Below are 18,643 nucleotides of genomic sequence, written 5' to 3' on the forward strand. Positions count from 1 at the left end.
AATGCGCCATAGTGCTGCCTACCCGTGGGTAGTAAATCAATAATCATTGGCGCCACTCCAGTGTTAGACAATTCTGCAACAGCAGAGTGCTTGAAATTTCAGACATTTTTCTTTAAACTTCCGTTTCAAAAAAATAATAAAAATACCAAGGAGTTAGGCGATGCCCTCCTGCCAAGCCAAGTGTACCTGGTGTTGCGCATGTTGTGTTTGTATCATGAGAAAGAAAGTGATTATCACTGCTTGACATTCAAATGACGAGCAAAGCAAGAACAAGTCATTACCATCACCGCAAGAAAGCAAACTTTCAATGGCTGCCACCGGCAAGGAGCTTCCCAGGAAAATGGTTCAAACAAATTGTTGATTCAGCGTAGACCAGTCTTTGTATGGACTTGTGTTGCAGATCGATCATACTTGGGCAGATGACTGAATGTGTATAAAAATCACTAGCATCAGCGTATGAGCGTATGTTCCAGGGATAGCTTTGATGATCGATCATGCTATACATTGTCGTTTTATCTCAAGTACAAAGTACAGTGGCAAATGTAATTGTACAAAGTTGATTTACATCATTTGTCATCATCTCGATGAAGCCCAGATAATATAAGAATAAAGGCAGCCTCTCTTCAAAAAAAAAAGAACTTGGTCTGATGTATATACTAATTAACCGAATGAGCAGATGCCGCTACCAAGATGTAACTGGAAAAAATCTGCCATCCGGCACTTGGTGGTGGAACCGGAAAAATGTCCAAATTCATCAGCGGTGGCACTTATTGTCATGGCACCAATCTGTGAAAACAGGCACTGTAATTGTAAATGGATTTACAGTAATTAAGAGAAAAAAAAGAGAGATGGAAGTTTATGAAATGCTAACAGTTTAAGAGTGTGAACCTTGGGGGAGTCTCTAGTGGGACAAATTCATCAATGGGAAATAAAATATTACTGTTAGTCATCATCTAGAAGGCCCTTCAATCTTCTGCCTCAACAGCTCGTAGTTCTGAAGCTCCTCCAGCGATAGTGATGGTGAGATATCTCCCAACACCTGTGCAGTAACAGTAACACTTTTTTTTCCCCTAAACATGCAACCACATAATATTACTGTGCTTACTCAAAATGGTTCGGAGTTTTACCGTCATAAAATCATCAATCTCAACAATGACCTCTTCAGCGCTGGCATCATTACTTCTTGAAGTATCAGTTTCAAATGTTTTAACCTGGAAAATACCACATGTAAGTTCAACAGAGCAAAGCTATGAAAAATCCAATGTGGAAAAGCAGGGAGCAGAAATACTCACCGATCGCTTTGCTGCATGAAACCATGCATCCGCACACAGTGCATAAATATCGGCACCAGTAAAGTTTGGAGGACAACGCTGAGCAACTGACAAAAGAGAAACATTCTTGTGGAGTTTATACTTGCGCGTCTGTGCTTTAAGGATCCTGCATATACCAATTACACTGAGATCACGATTGCCACGAATCAGAAATAGACCAATTGAAAACTGCAAGTGACAACCTTTCCCTGTATGATGCATCAGTATTCACACCAACATAAAGAAGCTTATCAAACCGGCCAGGGCGAAGAAGAGCAGAATCAAGAAGGTCAGGCCTATTTGTAGCCCCAATGATGAAAAGGTCCTACAAACAATTTGGGAAAAATTCCCAACATGTCAAGCATCCTTCATGGCAGGTAAATACAAGTATAGCATGGTGGAGGAAACTACCTGGCTGTTATCGCTCAACCCATCTATCTCCACAAGTAACTAGTAAACACAAAAAAAGGGGAAGTGAGGCAAGATTGAACCAGCATTTTTAACAGAAAACTTATGAGGAAAGTGTTGCCGCCTCAGTAACGAAGTTAATTATACCTGGGAAACAACTCTGTCCATAACACCACCAGAATCTGCCGAGGATCCTCGAGCTGGAGCAAGGGAATCAAGCTCATCAAAGAAAATGACACATGGGCGTGCAGATCTAGCCTGAGATTGACAGTGAAAAATTGGAAATATTAAAATCTATGCATTTTTATAACAATTATATGTCTCTGATTTTTCATACCTTCTCGAAAATGTCCCGTACATTCTTCTCTGATTCTCCAACATACATGTTTATCAGTTCAGGACCTTTCACGCTAATAAAGTTCAATGAGCATTCAGTTGCTACTGCTTTCGCCAATAAGGTCTAAAAGTCCAAGTAGCAATCATTTTAGTGACCCCATATCATAGTGCCTTTGGATGCACTTGTCTATTGGTAGGTAAAAATGAAAAAAAAATCAATTCAATTTAAGTACAAAACCCTTTAAACCTACCTTCCCTGTTCCTGGAGGTCCATATAGCAGGACACCTGATCGCTTGCGCAATTTAGAAGAAAAGAGGTGCTTGTACATCAGAGGCAACTGAAATATCATGTAAAATGAGGTCAATATCCTCCAAAATTGACCAGTCAGTAGTGCGGAAACTTCTGCGGACAAATCTCATTATCATCCATAAGAGCACGCAATATTGGTGTTGTTGATATTTACAGCTGAATCAAGTCAATTTACCTGAATAGTATCTAGAATAACCTTTTTCACTTCCTCTAGCCCACCAACATCCTCCCATTTGACGTTGGGAACCTAAAAAACAAATCAAGTTGTAGAGGAATCAGCTATAAGCAATTCATGGGCAGTCTACTAATGGTCCTCAAAGATAAAATTAAAATGCTTACTTTGGGTGTGCCCAGTGCAGCACGATTCCTTTTCTTGGCTCGTTCCAAGGAAGACATAATATGTTCTTTGCAGAAATGTTTTTCCTCATTTTGAGTGGCAGAAGAGCTTTCTGGAAGGATATCCTCATGATTGCTGAATTCTTTGCTATCTTTCTCTGCTGCAATTTTATGTGCAAAGGACACACCAGCATCAGCAATCAGCGCAAGTATGTCCCTGGGCATGAATCCTGACGTTTGTGCTGCTAAATCTTTTACAAACTTGTCATCAATACTCTGAAAAATGAAAATGCATAAGCAGGAGATGCATTGAAAGAGGGGAAACAAGGTTTTGGGCTGAAAAATGACTAAAAGGTACCTCATCACCAACTGTTGCAATGCCTTGAAGTGTCTCAGATATCAGTTTGTTTCTATGCTCTTCATTCATAGTCTTCATGTCAATCTCATGGCGGAAACATCGCCTAATTGACTGTTGCATTCCTTCCGAACTGTCTGCAGTTGCAACTAGTATAATCTGAAGAGAGCTTACACATTCAGGCTCCACGAGGTACTGCAAGAAAGACAACTATAATAAGAAATGTGATGTATACATGGTCTTAAATCATTAGATCTTGTTAATAGTAAGATGAATCAAGACTTACTGAGCTCCCATTTACATATCTTCCTGGCATTGAGTCCTTAGCAACCCAACATTGTCCAGTGTACTGCTTAATAACAGATTCAATGTTCGACGCAATCCCAGATTGCTCAGATTGTGGGCCTTCATTGGAGGATGAATTCCCAATTGCATCAAAGTGGCGAAGAAGTATTATACAAGGGGAATACCTTCACAAAGAAAGTTATTCAATAAAATAAATGTCAAAGAGATAAACAAAATCACCTGACAGTAGATAAATGTAATGCATTCTACATAAGAAAATAAAGAACAGAGAGGATGGCATTTTCATAACTGAAAACAGGAATAAGCTTCAACAGCAGAGAATAGAAAAAGGCAAGTACTTCCGAGCTTCTTTGAAGGCAGTTGCAAGTGCAACAGGTGCCCCACTTTCTGAAGATGTCATTAGATCATGACAGCTACACTCAACCACATGCAGACCAAGATGGTTAGCAACATGCCTGACCACTGTGCGCTTTCCACATCCTGTTAACCAACCATTTTTGGGGGCGCAGGTTTAATTGAAAAAAATAGAGTAGTAATCTTTAGAAATAAATTTAACCAAACTATCATTGAAGTGCACTAACCTGAAGGGCCATATATAAAAGTGGAGAACTTGATTTTTGGTAAAATATCTGAAGGGCATAATGCTGGGGCAATTATAGAGGCAAAATGCTCCACTATTTCGCCATGCAAAGGAACTGAATCACCAGAAGCAGAAAAGAAGGAGTAAGGGGGGATTGCAGCAGAAGCAGCTCCCCCAAGAACAAGGGCTGTCTGATTGCAATTAACACGAAGAATAGGTTCATCTGATGGTTCCATGCTGGTCACCTAGCAATTTAAAATATTAACAAATAAGAACTTTTATACAATTATGAGCAAATGCAGCTAAGTGTAAGCTAAGAGTTCAATATCATCTGATGTATTTATGGATTATAGTGCTTTTGAAGTATGAAAAATAGGTAATTTACCTTAAAGTAGATCACATTATGAGGATGCAGATTATCAACCTGCTTATTGCATGCTAGACAGGAGCTCGCACCACAATTCCAATTGTTCTGTATGCAAAAGACATCCCCTCTTGCTAGGAACCTATCAAACTTAAAATACTCGTTCAAAGCTTGATCTACCATGTCTTGGTAGTCACTTCCTCCAACAGACGAATTTATATTTAAAGAAGCAAGCACACCACATTCAGGAATCCTCACAACTGAAACCCGTACATGCAAAGCATATTTAGGAACTTGAGGGCATGGAAGAAGATCTAAGAGAAGGGAAATATCACTCCTAGCACTGGAAGCAGCATGAGGCTCTTCAACTTGAGAACAAAACTTGAAAGGCTCCCCTCCTCTTTGAATTAGAAGATTGAGGCAAGAAATATGCAATCCCAAGTTGAATGCCAAAAGTGGGCTGACATAAGCAGCATCTTCATTCACAGATGCAAAACCAGTAGCAGGAAACGAGCGACAAGGTAAGATGCCCATTGCATGACCTGCATGACCATGAGGAGAGGCACAGGCCACGTGATCAGTCTGCTCTGTCCCGGACTCATCAAGGGATGGGTGGTCAAATAATAACGCTTTAACAATCCTCCCAACATTATTGTCAGCATTCTTGACAAGTACCTGCAGATCAATAGCTGCATATTATTTTACTAATATCAACAGAAGAGAATCCCACACATAACCAATTTACCATCTACTGAATGAGATATGGCCACAATGGTTAGTTTTTGCAGCTGCAATGGTCTAAACAAATCGTCCGTTGCACCTATTCAACAGAAGAGAATCCTACACAGTACCAATTTACTATCTAAGCTTAAACAGAATTGCACATAGATTATATCAGAGATTAACTTGCTAAGTCACTGATCAATATACAACCTTATGAGCACAATGGTTAATCTTAGCAGCTGCGATGCTATAAACATATTGCCCATCGCACCCATCCCAAATCTGGGTACAGAAATCACTAATTCCCATGTAATTCATCACCAAAATTCACAAGGACAGCCTTCTATTTAATGAAAAAACAAATTCCACAAGACCCTATTCACTCCTCAAAGCACCTAGCAGAGTTTAATACATAACACTCATACTAATTCACCATTAAAGCTTAAAAGTTTGTATCCATTAAATTAAGTAGATCAGTGAAGCAAGCGCATAGCATCCTGATCGAAACACAAATGCACGCCCAGAATGGTCAGTTTGTGTAGCTGTGATGTCCTAGAAGTCCTGTTTGTTACAGTTATCAACTATTGGAGCTCATTTCGAGTATCTAGCAGTCTATCACCAATCCCATCCAATTCGTGATCAAAATTAATCAAGTAGAGTTTTCTCGTTCTATGAGCAACCAAAATCCATGAGACCCGATCTCCTCCTGAAAGCAGTCAAGAGTAGTTTCCTGAAAGAGGACCCTAGCGGATCGAATTTCCCAGCACCGCTCTCCAATTCGCAACAAATGAATTGCGTCTTCGGCCGAATTGAAATCAGGGGACGACGTACCGGCGTGCCGGTGACGACCGCGAGCCGTCGGAGCGCGGGCGCGGGGAGGGCGACGAACGAGGCGAGCTCCCCGAACTCGGCGCCGCCTCCTCCGGAGGGGAAGCGGAGGACGCCGGCCCGGAGGCGCACCGGCTCCTGCGGCGGCGGCGGCGGGCGGTCCCCCGGGAGCGAGTCGAGCAGCGCCTGCGTGGAGGCGAGCACCAGCGGCTTCCTCCGCTGCCGCCTCTCCACCATGGCTGCCAGGCTGCTGTGTTAGAGTATCTTGTAGCAGATTCGAACTCTTGTCATTGTTAGATGGTTCGGTTCCTAATAGAGCTAAGCTAGAGACAGATGATGTATAGACCGCGTACGATGATGAGTCTTGTGTCTGTGTCTTTGATTTAGTCCCTATATTAACATGTACCCGTGGTGAGCTAAGATAGGTAAACACATTTTCTCTAGTAATTAGAGCATCCTCTTCCATAAACATTCAAATTTCTCACAGCCATGGTATCATCATCTACTGTTGTTGCACCGGCGCCGGTTCTTGGAAGGTGACTCATGACAACTACCTGCTGTAGAAGGTTTAATTTCTTCCGGCAATTCGACGAGATCAACTCATGGGGATTCTATATGAATCTATCCCTGAGCCACCCAAAATTACGGAAGTAGCCATGACGGACAAGACGAAGGAGATTGTCCACAACCTCGACTATGATTCGTGGGTTGCAAAAGATCAACAAGTTTTGAGCTATCTGCTGAACTCCCTGACAAAGGAGGCGCTGGCTTCAATAGCAACGGCGACCACCTCGGCAGAAGCATGGGAGGCACTTGAAGCAATGTTCTCAGCGCACTCTACTAAGGCAAGGATCTCGAATCTACGCATGATGCTCTCTACAATTAAGAAGGGCAACATGACCTCATCACAATACTACACCAAGATGTGCGCCTTCAAAGATGAGTTGGTTGCAGTTGGCAAGATGATAGATGACGACGAGATGGCTCACTTTATCCTCAACAGCCTTAATTTTGATTATAATCCGTTCGATGCTTGGTTGTGTTAGATATGTTTCTTTAAGTGAATTATACTCTCAGCTCTTAGCCTATGATATGCGCCTGGAGATGTATCATCATGAAGGAGGATAGTACCGGTCATCTGCTAATTTGGCTGGGAGAGGGTGCGGTCGCGGGCATGGTACCGATCGTGGCTGTGACAGGAGCAATGGAGGCCGCGGTGGAAATCAAAACCGCGGGAATTTTGGTCCAAATAATGCGCCCAAGCAAGGAGGCCGCAATGTCAAGATCATATGCCAGATCTGCAAGAAGGGAGGACATGATGCATCAAAGCGTTGGTACAGATATGATGAAGATGAAGAGCAAGCAGCAAGAGTATAAGACATCAGGAGCAGCTACCACTGGTTATGGCTACGACACAAATTGGTATGTAGACAGTGGAGTTTCTGATCATGTCACTGGTACACTTGAGAAGATGACGATCCATGAAAAACACAACGCACAGGTATGAAAATTAGTAATATTGGTCATACAAATTTACATACCACTAGTAAAGATTTACATCTCAAAAATATTATTCATGTTCCTACTGCTAACAAAAGTCTTGTTTCCGTCCACAAACTTGCTAAAGACAATGATGTCTTCCTAGAATTTCATCCAAATTTCTTTCTTATTAAGGATCAGGATACAAAGAAAATTCTGCATCGAGGTAGATATCGTGGTGGTCTTTACCCTTTAGAGCCGCGGTGGTCCTTTGGAGATCCTGCCAAGCAAGTTTTTAGAGTTAGCAGGCCGTCGACATCTAGATGGTATAGTAGGCTTGGTCATCCAGCTTTCCCTATTGTAGAAAAAATTCTTAGTTCAAATAGTCTCCCACATGATAGCAATAAAAATTCAGATTCCATATGTGATTCTTATCAATTGACCAAGAGCCATCAATTGTTGTATCCTACTTCACATAGTATCTCCAAATTTCCCCTTGATTTGATCTTCTCAAACATGTGGGGATCGGCGCCTGTGTCTGCAGGACGCCACACATACTATGTTAGCTTCATAGATGATTTTAGCAAATATACTTAGATATATCTTATTAAGAAAAAAATCTGATGTCTTTCAAGACTTTCAGAAATTAGTTGAGAGAAAATTCAGTAGAAAAATTAAAGCTATGCAATTTGATTGGGGAGGAGAATACGAAAAATTGAATTCTTTCTTCTAACACATTGGTATTTCTCACCAAGTTTCTTGTCCCCATGCGCATTAGCAGAATGGCGCCGCTGAAAGAAAGAATCGCCACACCGTTGAAGTTGGTCTTACTCTCCTTGCTAATGCATCTGTGCCTTTGAAGTATTGGGATCATGCGTTCTTAAATGCCGCTTATCTCATAAATTTCCTTCCAAGCAAGGTCATCAATTTCCAAACACCTCATGAGCGTCTCCTACAAGAAAAGCCCTCTTACACGTCACTTCGCACATTTGGGTGTGCTTGCTGGTCTAATCTTCGACCTTACAATAATCACAAGCTCGCTTTTCGCTCCATAAGATGTGCTTTCCCTTGTTACAGCTTCACGCACAAAGGGTTCAAGTGCCTAGACATATTTACGGGTCGAATCTACATCTTTAGGGATGTAGTTTTCGACGAAGATGTTTTCCCATTTGTTCAGCTTCATCCCAATGTTGGGGCTCAGCTTCGCAAAGAGATCGTTCCTCTTCCAAACCATCTCTTGAGTCCAGGGGGTGTAAGTTGTATTACTAATGCTACTAATATCTCTAGTGATACATTTGATCATGAGCAGGATACAGGTGCAGAAAATTTGGTGCAAAACGGTGTTGAAACGATACAAAATAGTGCAGTAGCAGATCCAGGCGTTGATTTCCCTGTTGCTGCGTTGGCTCCTGATTCCTCGGACCCCCCCGCACTCCCACATGGATCCGCCTGCAGCTCCTGACGGCACGCACACCCGGGCGGATACGCCTGCGTCGGTCCTAGCCAGCGGCAGCGCGACGGTTGAGGGGGCAACATCCACTTTGACTACGTCTCCGCGCGCGAGTTCAGCACGGGCCATGACTGCCAGTCTCGCCTCACCACGTGCCGCAGCTGCTCCCTTGCCTTCACCTGCGACCGATCGCCTGTCCGCTCCTGTTACAGCACACAGATTGACAGCTGTGCCTGGTGGATCTTCTACGGATTTTGGTGGATCAGATGCTCCTTCTTTGGGAATTCAAGCTGAGAAGCCATCTTCACCATGACACACACAGTCACAACATGGCATTGTTAAGCCCAAGAAATTCACTGATGGAACAGTTCGATGGCTAAATTTCTGTGCTACTGGTGAATCAGAAAACTTACATGAAGCTCTAGTAGATCCTAAGTGGAAAAAGGCAATGTATGAGGAGTATATGGCGTTAATGAAAAATCAGACTTGGCATCTCGTTGAAGCGAAGCAAGGAAGCAACCTGATTGATTGTAAATGGGTTTACAAGATTAAAAGGAAGGCAGATGGAACAATTGATAGATATAAAGCATATTTGGTAGCAAAAGGGTTTAAGCAACGATATGGCATTGATTATGAAGATACGTTCAGCCCGGTTGTTAAAATTGCTACAGTAAGACTAGTGTTGTCTATTGCTGTTTCCAGAAATTGGTGCTTAAGATAGTTGGATGTTCAAAATGCGTTCTTGCATGGTGTTTTGAAAGAGGAGGTTTATATGAAGCAGCCTCCTAGGTTTGAGAATGATCATCGTCTGAATATGGTACGAAGACTTGACAAAACTATATATGGCTTGAAACAAGCTCCAAGGGCCTGGTATGCAAGATTAAGTTCTAAACTCATTAATCTTAGCTTTACAGCATGTAAGTCTGATACTTCCCTGTTTATCTATCAACATTCAGAAATTGTTATTTATATGCTTATATATGTGGATAATATTATTGTCACTAGTTCATCTAGTGACGTTGTGACATCTTTGCTGCTTGATTTAAAGAAAGATTTCACCTTGAAAGATCTTGGTGACTTGCATTATTTCTTGGGAATTGAAGTCATGCGAGATAGTCAAGATTTGTAGCTGTCACAAAAAAAGTATGCGCAAGAGATCTTGGCTAGAGTTGGTATAAAAAATTGTAAAGCATCTCTCACACTGTTATCAGTGATAGAGAAACTCTCAAGTCATGAAGGGCAGATGCTAAGTGTTGAAGATGGTACGAGGTATAAAAGTATAGTTGGAGCATTGCAATATCTCACGCTCACTAGACCTGACTTGGCCTTCTCTGTTAATAAAGTGTATCAATTTTTGCATGTGCCTACCAGTGATCACTAGACAGTTGTTAAAAGGATTTTCAGATATGTTCGACATACAATGAGTATTGGGCTAAATATTGAAAGGTCTAGCGCCATGTTATTAAGTGCCTTTTCTGATGTAGATTGGGCAGGTAATATTGATGATAGAAGATCTACAGGTGGCTTTGCAATATTTTTGGAATCAAAGCTTGTGTCGTGGAGTGTTAGAAAATAGGTTACTGTATCTAGATCAAGTATAGAAGCGGAATACAAATCTACGGCAAATGCTACAGTAGAGTTGATTTGGATGGAGTCTTTGCTTGGTGAACTTGGCATTAAGTTGCGGCAGCCACAAATTCTATGTGTGACAATTTAGGAGCCACCTACTTGTCAGCAAATCTAGTGTTCCATGCTCAAGCAAAGCATATTGAAATTGATTTTCATTTTGTTAGAGAACGAGTCATAAGAAAGCAATTGCAAGTCAGGTTTATTTCTACTAAAGATCAGGTTGCAGATGACTTCACCAAGGCGCTACCAGTTGGGAAGCTTGAAGAGTTTAAACGCAATCTAAATCTTAGTTGTAAAATGAGTTTAGATTGAGGGAAGATGTTATAATATCTTGTAACAGATTCAAACTCTTGTCATCGTTAGATGGTTCAGTTCCTGATAGAGTTAGAGATAGATGATGTATAGAATAGAATCCGAATCACATACGATGATGAGTCTCATGTATATCTCTTGGGCTTTAGTCCCTATATTAACATACACCTATGGTGCTAAGATAGGCAACCATGTTACCTCTTTTCTTACATGTTGCTGGTGCAGCCGCGACGGGAGCCAGGTCGGGAGTTGGAAGCAGAAGAGAGGGAGAGAGACCACTTGACTTCAGCCCTGAACAAACAGACGGTGGGAGGAAGGAGGAAGCACAAATGACAAGCCCGTTCAGACTTGAGAGGATTTCATATTTTTATGTGTTGCTACTGTCCTCTCTCAAAAAAAAAACTGTTGCTACAGCTGGATCAATGAAATTGGATGAGATTCGGTAAGATTTGAATTTTGGTTAGCAGATTGCAGTGTATGTATAATATAATGGTACGACTGGAATGGCTGCCTATAGTATATGAAAGGAAATCTAGAAGCAGTGTGCCGGTAGGTTGCCGATTGGAGCAAATTGGCTCATTCTGCGTTGCTCGTAGCTCGAATTTATTTATAGGAGTACACGTTAAAAAACAGATAAAAAATTGAGGTTAATATGATGGAACACTTCGCAAATTTCAGGTTTGTCTGTGAAAGCCCAAATGACTGAAGATCGATGGCCCATGTGAGCCCAGCCCAAATTTCAAGAGTACAGAATTTGCTAGAGCTTTGGTTGCCTCCGCGCCAGCTCATGCAGCAATGAATTATCCTCAAGAGGCCCATCACCGTAGCTTCCGTCGTGCGATGTGAAAAGTCAGGCCAGGCAGGTCGACGATGCTGGCGGTCCAACAAGCACATGCAACGCGTGTCTCTTCTTCCATATTTCGGCATGAGTTCTATCTATCCTGGGACCATGGGCATGACACGACACACTGCTCCCCGTATCTCCCAACTTCCTGCAGCGGCAGGGGAGAGCAACCGTCTCGCCTGTCCCTCCAAGAACGACCACCAGCATGCAAAATGCGGGCGCTTCATGGTTCATGCCTCGAGGCATCCGCCCTGAATCTGCCGACAACCCTGACAAACCAAACCAAACGATTTCCGCATCCTGCATCCATGGATGAACCGAAAGACTGGATCTCAGCAGCTGACCATATATACTCCGCCGTCCGTGCAGTGGCCATTGCCCATTGGTGTGGAGGATCCTGTTCTGCTGTTGTGCGTCCGCAGGCAGGCGTGCGAGGAGGAGACGGCAAACCGAAGGCACACGAGTGGCGTGCAGGCACCTAACCCCGACAAGGACGTGGTCGTAAATGCGGGTCGACGGTCATCGGCGCCATTAATTGCCCGGCCTCCTCCTGTTCCGTCCCTACCACGGGTCGTCCGTCCCGCCCGTCGACCGGAGCCTTTGCGTTGCTGCGGATGCGGCTGTTGCATTTGCATGCAACCCCTCGATCTCCCTTCCTTAACTCCCGTCGCCGTCCGTCCCTCGACGGTCTCCGTCGCCGCCATCAATGCGAGTCCAAACGGAGGGGGAGGAGGAAGCCGAGCGCTTTGATCGCGCGCGTCGTATCGGGGGAGCAGGCGGGCCGCGGGCGCACGCCTCCGCCGACGACTCCCGGGTAGGGCCGGCCCCCTCGCTTCGCCGCACCGCACGCGCGACGCGCCCGCCACGGCGCCACCGCCCCCGCCCGCCTTCTCCCCACACCGAAAGGCACACCGCGCGGCCACGACCCCGCCTAACCCTCCGCGACTCGCTCGCTTGGCTCACTTCACCGGCAGTGCGAGGAATTCCCACGGGTTTTTTTTTTCTGCTTCCGAGCGTCGGTGCTGAGCCAAAAAAAAAGATCGAAAATTATGATCATATCAACTCTTGTTGCCGCTGTTCAGACTCGAGGCATCATGGAATGGAGCTCCCTGCTCCTGCACTGCCTGGCTTGGCTTGGAGATAGCAGCGCATCGTCACTCGTCAGGCGAGCGAGCACTCAGCACTGGCCTGCCTACTACACAAGCGTACAAGAGCCACCACACGGCCGCGGCCGAACTCGGCGGGGATGAGCGATCCGATGCAAGGCGGTTGCGGATACGATGGCATGCTGATATGGGAGACAGACGCCAGGCAGGCACGTAGGTGCGCGCACAATAAATTGCGGTGCGCACAATAATCTCGTCACCCATAAATGCCGCTGAGGGACCTGACCTGACCTGACCTGACCATCGATCTGAACACACGCGCACACACACACACACAGGGGCAAGAAGCTTCTCACACGTTGTTCCTACGTTAATGATTCGTTGAGACAGGGGCGCTTCATCTAATCGAATCACCTCTCTTTGTACTGCCAGAACGCATTAAAGCTCGAGGTTTTCGTCCCCCTAGGCCTAGCTAGTATTGTCCAAACCCCGGGTGCTCTACGTGGAAGGCCAAATTAAAATTAAAATCCCGCTCGCCCCGCCACCTGCTGACGCAACGCCATCAGGGCAATTAATCCGCTGCCATCAGCGGCCGTCGGCCAGGGACGGCCTGAATCAGCCAGCGCCCAGCGGCGTCTCCCTGACACAACCTCGCCTGATTAGCACCCACGGTTGCAAGTCCAACCCGATTTAATTGTACTAGCTAGCTTCAACAGGGGAAAAAATAATACCACACACAATTAGGTGGACGCTGCTATCGCGAAATGAACTTGCACTACGCAAATAAACGTGTCGTTAATTTAATCCCATCATCATCAGCAGTCGGCCTGACTTCGTCCGCAGTTTGAACCGCCGCCAATCAGCGAGCGCCCCCTCGAGCTATGGCCGCAATAACTAACCCTGCATCGAACCTGATTAGCCATCGCTAGTCGTCATTAACGTGGTGATTAATTAGGCGAAACCCCCCGTGGATGGACCGGGGCGCGTCTCCATCTGCATGGATTAGCGGGGCATTGATTACGGGGAGGGCGGCAACTAACCAGATGGATCGATGAGCGTGGTGCCTGGCTTTACTTGAACTGCACTCGCCAAATGCCGCCAATGCCAGTCTATTGTTGCTGCTAAATGGCCATGTTAATTGCCTGCCTTTGCTTTCCTGCCACGTATTACCATGCTGCTGTGTGTGCGCTAGCAAGCTTAATTGCAACCTTCCATCTCATGCATTAATGCTTTCTTGTGATACGTCCGCCGTGTAGATACGAGGATATCTCATTGGATCCTTGGGGGTTTTGGAATCAAATTTCCAAAATTTAATTGATTGGACCAAGTATAGTTTTTTTGTTGGTAAGTGTGTGGATCTTTTATCACACCAACTTTTCTTTGAGACGCAATTCCCATAAGTTTGACTGAATCTTTCACAACATACCAAATCGCCTAAGTGGAAAGATGAGATTGTTAATGTTTAAGAAATTAAAGATGGCCCGGAGAATTTTCAAGTCGTGAATTAGTAGATTTGTTTTAGAACACAAGCAATTGAAGTGCAAAAGTTTGACCACAATGCTCACAAAATTGTTAGGATTTGACATATGAAAATGATATGTGTGGATTTTCCATAAAAAATACATTGGTTCGTCTATATCATTAACGGAATTTTGTTACAATATAAAAAAAGGAAAGTAATGACAACTTATTTGAAGTTTTAAAAAAGAAAGATAATAAAGTTGTTATGGACTAAGGTTGCGTGTTATCATCATACTGTAGATGGTATGACACTCACGTATATTATTTGAAAAATTACGCTTATAACTGCGAATTCCAGACAATATCCTATAATTTAATATGGATTACCGAGTCCAAATTGATTACCCTTCTCCAAATTTAAATAATTCTACAACTCACACAATTTTGTACTCTTAACATATTTATTTTTATGCATCCAAAGTCCAAAACAATAGAAACAATATTACTAGTAGTAAAAATAGCAGTATAACCAGCAAAAATGGAATTAAGAAACAACTACTATTATTTTGTACATAAGACTTTAAGAGAAACGAAGGAATAAATGAACAAACTAAATTGAGAGAAAATCCAACTTCTACTCCAGCTGTTTTGATCCTATGATCATACTCTACAAATATAGATCCCTAATACTATAATCAGGCAATTCTGTCAGACAAATATTGCCTAGAAGAACAACATTTTCCGATTTCTATTTCTTTTTTCAGCTTCCGCTTCTCTCTCTTCCTCCATTCACTCGGCCTCATCGGCTGCCGCATTCAGGTCAATCCTCGGCTTCTTGCCGCTGCCGTCCCCGGGGGCGGCGCCGGTGGAGACGGACTTCCCGGCGAGCGGTGGCACCCTAGCCGCGCAACGCGGGCAACGGGGGTCCGCCTCGGCGATGAGCACGTAGGTGAGGCAGGACGGGCATGCGGCGGCGCGCATCGCGGGGGTCGCGGTGGTCGGCGGCGACCGGTTGCGCTTTCCCGCTGAGGAAGAGGACGACGAGGTGGACGCGGACGATGTGGATGACGTCGCCGGCGAGGCGGCAGCTCTCCCGGCGGCGGCGCGCTCGAGAGCGGAGCGGACCATGTCGAGGGTGCAGACCGCGGTCGAGGCGGCTGGCGCTGCCGCCGCGACGGCCGGGGGAGGCAGGTTGAGATCATGATGGTGACGACCGTCTTGGACGCTCGGGTGTCGTGGAGTCAAGAACGTCTTGCCGGACTGCAAGAAAATCAACAGGATTGGGTTCAGTACTTTGCAGAAGAAATACTTTCTGGAAATTGATCAGTGCATATTCCACCATGCTTAACCAAGGAAATCTCATGTGAACAATACAAACAAAAAACAATTGTTGTTCTTATCATGAACGAGAGGTAAAGGGAATCTCATCTATCTCTACCTCTTGCAAACGACCAGATTGAAAATAAGAATACCGGGTCACTAAAATTTAAAATCCTCGGGTAAAACTCTGGAGCAACAACCACATGAACAAGTGAACAACCCTTGCGGATCACATCACCTAGAGCAACGGAACATATAAACCACAGAGAGGACAGAATCAACTAACCAGGAGGTCAAGCCGTCGCTCAAACCCGGTAGGCACCGAGAGCTCGAGGTCCACCACCTCGTCCTCCACGGCACCGCCGCCGCCGCCGCAGCCGCCCAGAAGATCCATCGTCACGATCTCCGGCGGCCCGGCCTTCTTCCCCGCCTCCCCGCGGAGCAGCCTTGCGACAGAGCCCACGTCGGCCGCCATCCCCAAGCGGGCCTCCTGGCCTCCCCGGTTTCCTTTCTCGGCGGTCGGTGGCAATGGCTCCTCTCTTCCTCGTTTGCGCGTTTGCTCTGCAGACTGCAGGAGAAGCGGTGGGGTTGGCACGCCTATATATATCCCGGAGGCCGCCGCCGTGGCCGACACCTGGGCCCCGCGCGTCAGGGAGGGGAGGTCAATGAATATGCTTGTGAAGGACTGCGCTATTTATTGGCGTTGTTGGGAAATGGTTGGCAATTTATATTCATCAATTGGCTATTAATTGAGTACTAGCATGGATTTGAAGTTATTTAAACACGGGTTTCCATTTATTCTTGAATTCATGCATGGCATGAATTTTGGCATGCCACATTTCATTAAACCTTTTGAGATGCCCGTTTAACCATCATATAATTATATAAGAAAAACCGATTTAACATATATATGCGCCCATTTTCATCTCACCATGGAATAACATGATGCTTATGCAGTGTTTTTTTTAATAAAAATCATATGCGCCATTATTCATCTCATTACCGTGTACCAAGCGAGCAATTCCATTTTTTTTTATAAAAGACATATTTAAAATTTGCGCCATTGTTCACCTCACAACAACATTATTCGACATTGCCAGACCATATCATTTAATATTGGCTACTAGCCTATCATTTAATATTGGCTACTAACTAGTGTCACTGCAGCTACGTACTGTGTTGCCATATCATCTGGTGGCTAATACTGTCAAAGATTGGTGATTATATTTGCATGTGTCACCATATCATCTGGAGATCGCATACCACTTCGTTGTCCTATGGATCTACTAACAAAGGCCCTCAATTATGGCGACCCGCCCCCACAGCATCAGCACAGTCGATTTTACGTATCATCTAGTAACAGCTACACTTCTGTGGTGCCCATCTCATGACAGCATACCGTGTGGCTTATTCGGACTTTTTTCCTCTAAAAACCATATTTGATAGATGCATCATTCTCCATCTAATAACTGTGTACCAAGTGACTAATTACATATTTTCTATAAAAGATACAATTAACATATACGCCATTGTTCACCTCATAACAGTATTATTCAGCATTGCCAGGCCATATCATTTAATAGTGGCTAGTAGCCAGTGTCACTACAGCTACATACTGTCGCCATATGGTTTGGTGGCTGATGGTTTTTAAATGAAGGGTGGAGTAGTTTCGGTTTTGGCAAATACAAAATATGGAGTATACTTTAAGCTGTAGCCATAGCAATACTAACCAAAGGAAAAAAAATGGACAGGTAATAGCAATTATTTGTTCTTTGCTCTTCAAAGAGAGAGAGTGCTAAACTTGAATGGTATTTATTTTTATATTCATTGTGCAATTATAGTTCATCTATAAGATGGCACGACAGATGTGGTTGTACTTAAAAAGAAATGATTCGGCTACAAATAAAACAAAGATGTTAATGTTTACACCACGTAGTGAAATCAAAGGACATTTTAATTTATAGCTTTAATATAATTCAATCGCCAGTGTTCTATGTTTAATTTATCCCTGGCAACATGTGCAGATACAAGTGGAAAAGTGTGAATAGAAAAATATAAACACAATTGAGGTGACAATGCTACTACTCCATCATATCATCACTAGCAAACGGTAGGTGATTATATTGATTAGGAAGAAAGAAATGAAATTGGGGTACGTAGCTTTTTCGTATTAAAAAGACGTACTCCTACTCCACAAAGTAATCACACCCATATCTTGTCACGAATTGATGGTGAGGATTGTTTTCCATAACCACCGAATAGAAAGGCTTTTAATGGGCAGCAACAGCAACCCGTGAAATATGTTCTTTGCATTTGCACGCAATTAAGCTGGGGAAAACAACACGACTGTGAAGACGTGCCGCCTTGACTGATTCGATCGATCATGCATTCGTCTTGTAGGATGCAGTTCGCACCATGTATGTGCAACTACTTAACCATATGCACGCTTAGCCAGCGAGCTGCTCTCTTAATTGTACTTGTCTCTCTAATTGCAGTTGGATTAAACACGCTTCTTGCAACTTTTAAACGGATCGACTTTGTCCATGCAAAAAATCGAGGTTGTTGGCTGTAGTACATGGCTAGTATGGACAGAGTTGAAGCACTCTCTATAGTAAAAGCATCATTCTCCGTCCATTAATACTGGTTGCCAACAATAACAATTTTTTGTTGTTGTACTCTATCTCTAAGGCAAGCCTATTACTCCATAATTAGGTGGGGTGTGATTTTCTTTTCCATTTGTGAATGATTTCGACCTAAATATAAACATTTACAGTTGGGTCAGAGTGCTCCATTTCGCTGCATTTCCTTGGGTGTGGGGCCAGGTAAAATGACCCACAACAAACGCATTAACTAACGCAACGGCGACTGAATTGTCATGGGAAAAGTAGCTTCCTAAATCTTCACACCCAAGAGTTCAATTGCTCATTCAATGCAATCAATGTCTTCATCTTTGCATTGCACTTATTAATGAACGGATTGTTAGGGCCTTTGGTTATCTCCGCATTAATGGCGGGGGCAAGTGCCCACCCGGGATCTTCTGTCTCTGGTAGCTCAACGGCTGGTAATCGGCGATATAGCTTTTTGAATAAAAAGGCAGCACTAGATCCTACAGGAGTGGGAGTAGGACACATGAACCGTGTTGGGGTACTGAAGTCCTATGGAATTTGGAATTCCGGGAGTTAAAAA

The 18,643-nt window shown here is 44.0% G+C and overlaps 2 protein-coding genes across 2 annotated transcripts; both read right to left on the bottom strand.

Annotated features, from left to right (window-relative positions):
* Positions 1-457: 457 nt before the first annotated feature.
* LOC101755486 (peroxisome biogenesis protein 6) lies at positions 458-6,166 on the bottom strand. The gene is made up of 17 exons (XM_012847876.3): positions 5,860-6,166; positions 4,327-4,980; positions 3,943-4,186; positions 3,700-3,841; positions 3,342-3,525; positions 3,059-3,250; positions 2,704-2,976; positions 2,540-2,611; positions 2,306-2,392; positions 2,056-2,178; positions 1,866-1,976; positions 1,722-1,760; positions 1,514-1,635; positions 1,293-1,437; positions 1,128-1,211; positions 889-1,039; positions 458-786 (listed from the first exon to the last, which is right to left on the bottom strand). Exons 1-16 carry the CDS (start codon positions 6,091-6,093, stop codon positions 950-952), a joined length of 2,796 nt encoding a protein of 931 aa, XP_012703330.1. The 5' UTR covers positions 6,094-6,166; the 3' UTR covers positions 458-786; positions 889-949.
* An 8,462-nt stretch (positions 6,167-14,628) lies between these two features.
* LOC101756023 lies at positions 14,629-16,023 on the bottom strand. Its single transcript, XM_004976764.3, has 2 exons — positions 15,744-16,023; positions 14,629-15,397 (listed from the first exon to the last, which is right to left on the bottom strand). The coding sequence occupies exons 1-2, from the start codon at positions 15,930-15,932 to the stop codon at positions 14,927-14,929; spliced, it is 660 nt and encodes a 219-aa protein (XP_004976821.1). The 5' UTR covers positions 15,933-16,023; the 3' UTR covers positions 14,629-14,926.
* Between the last annotated feature and the right edge of the window lie 2,620 nt (positions 16,024-18,643).

Source organism: Setaria italica, chromosome VII (genome assembly GCF_000263155.2).
Source record: "Setaria italica strain Yugu1 chromosome VII, Setaria_italica_v2.0, whole genome shotgun sequence".
Classification (NCBI taxonomy): Eukaryota; Viridiplantae; Streptophyta; class Magnoliopsida; order Poales; family Poaceae; genus Setaria; species Setaria italica.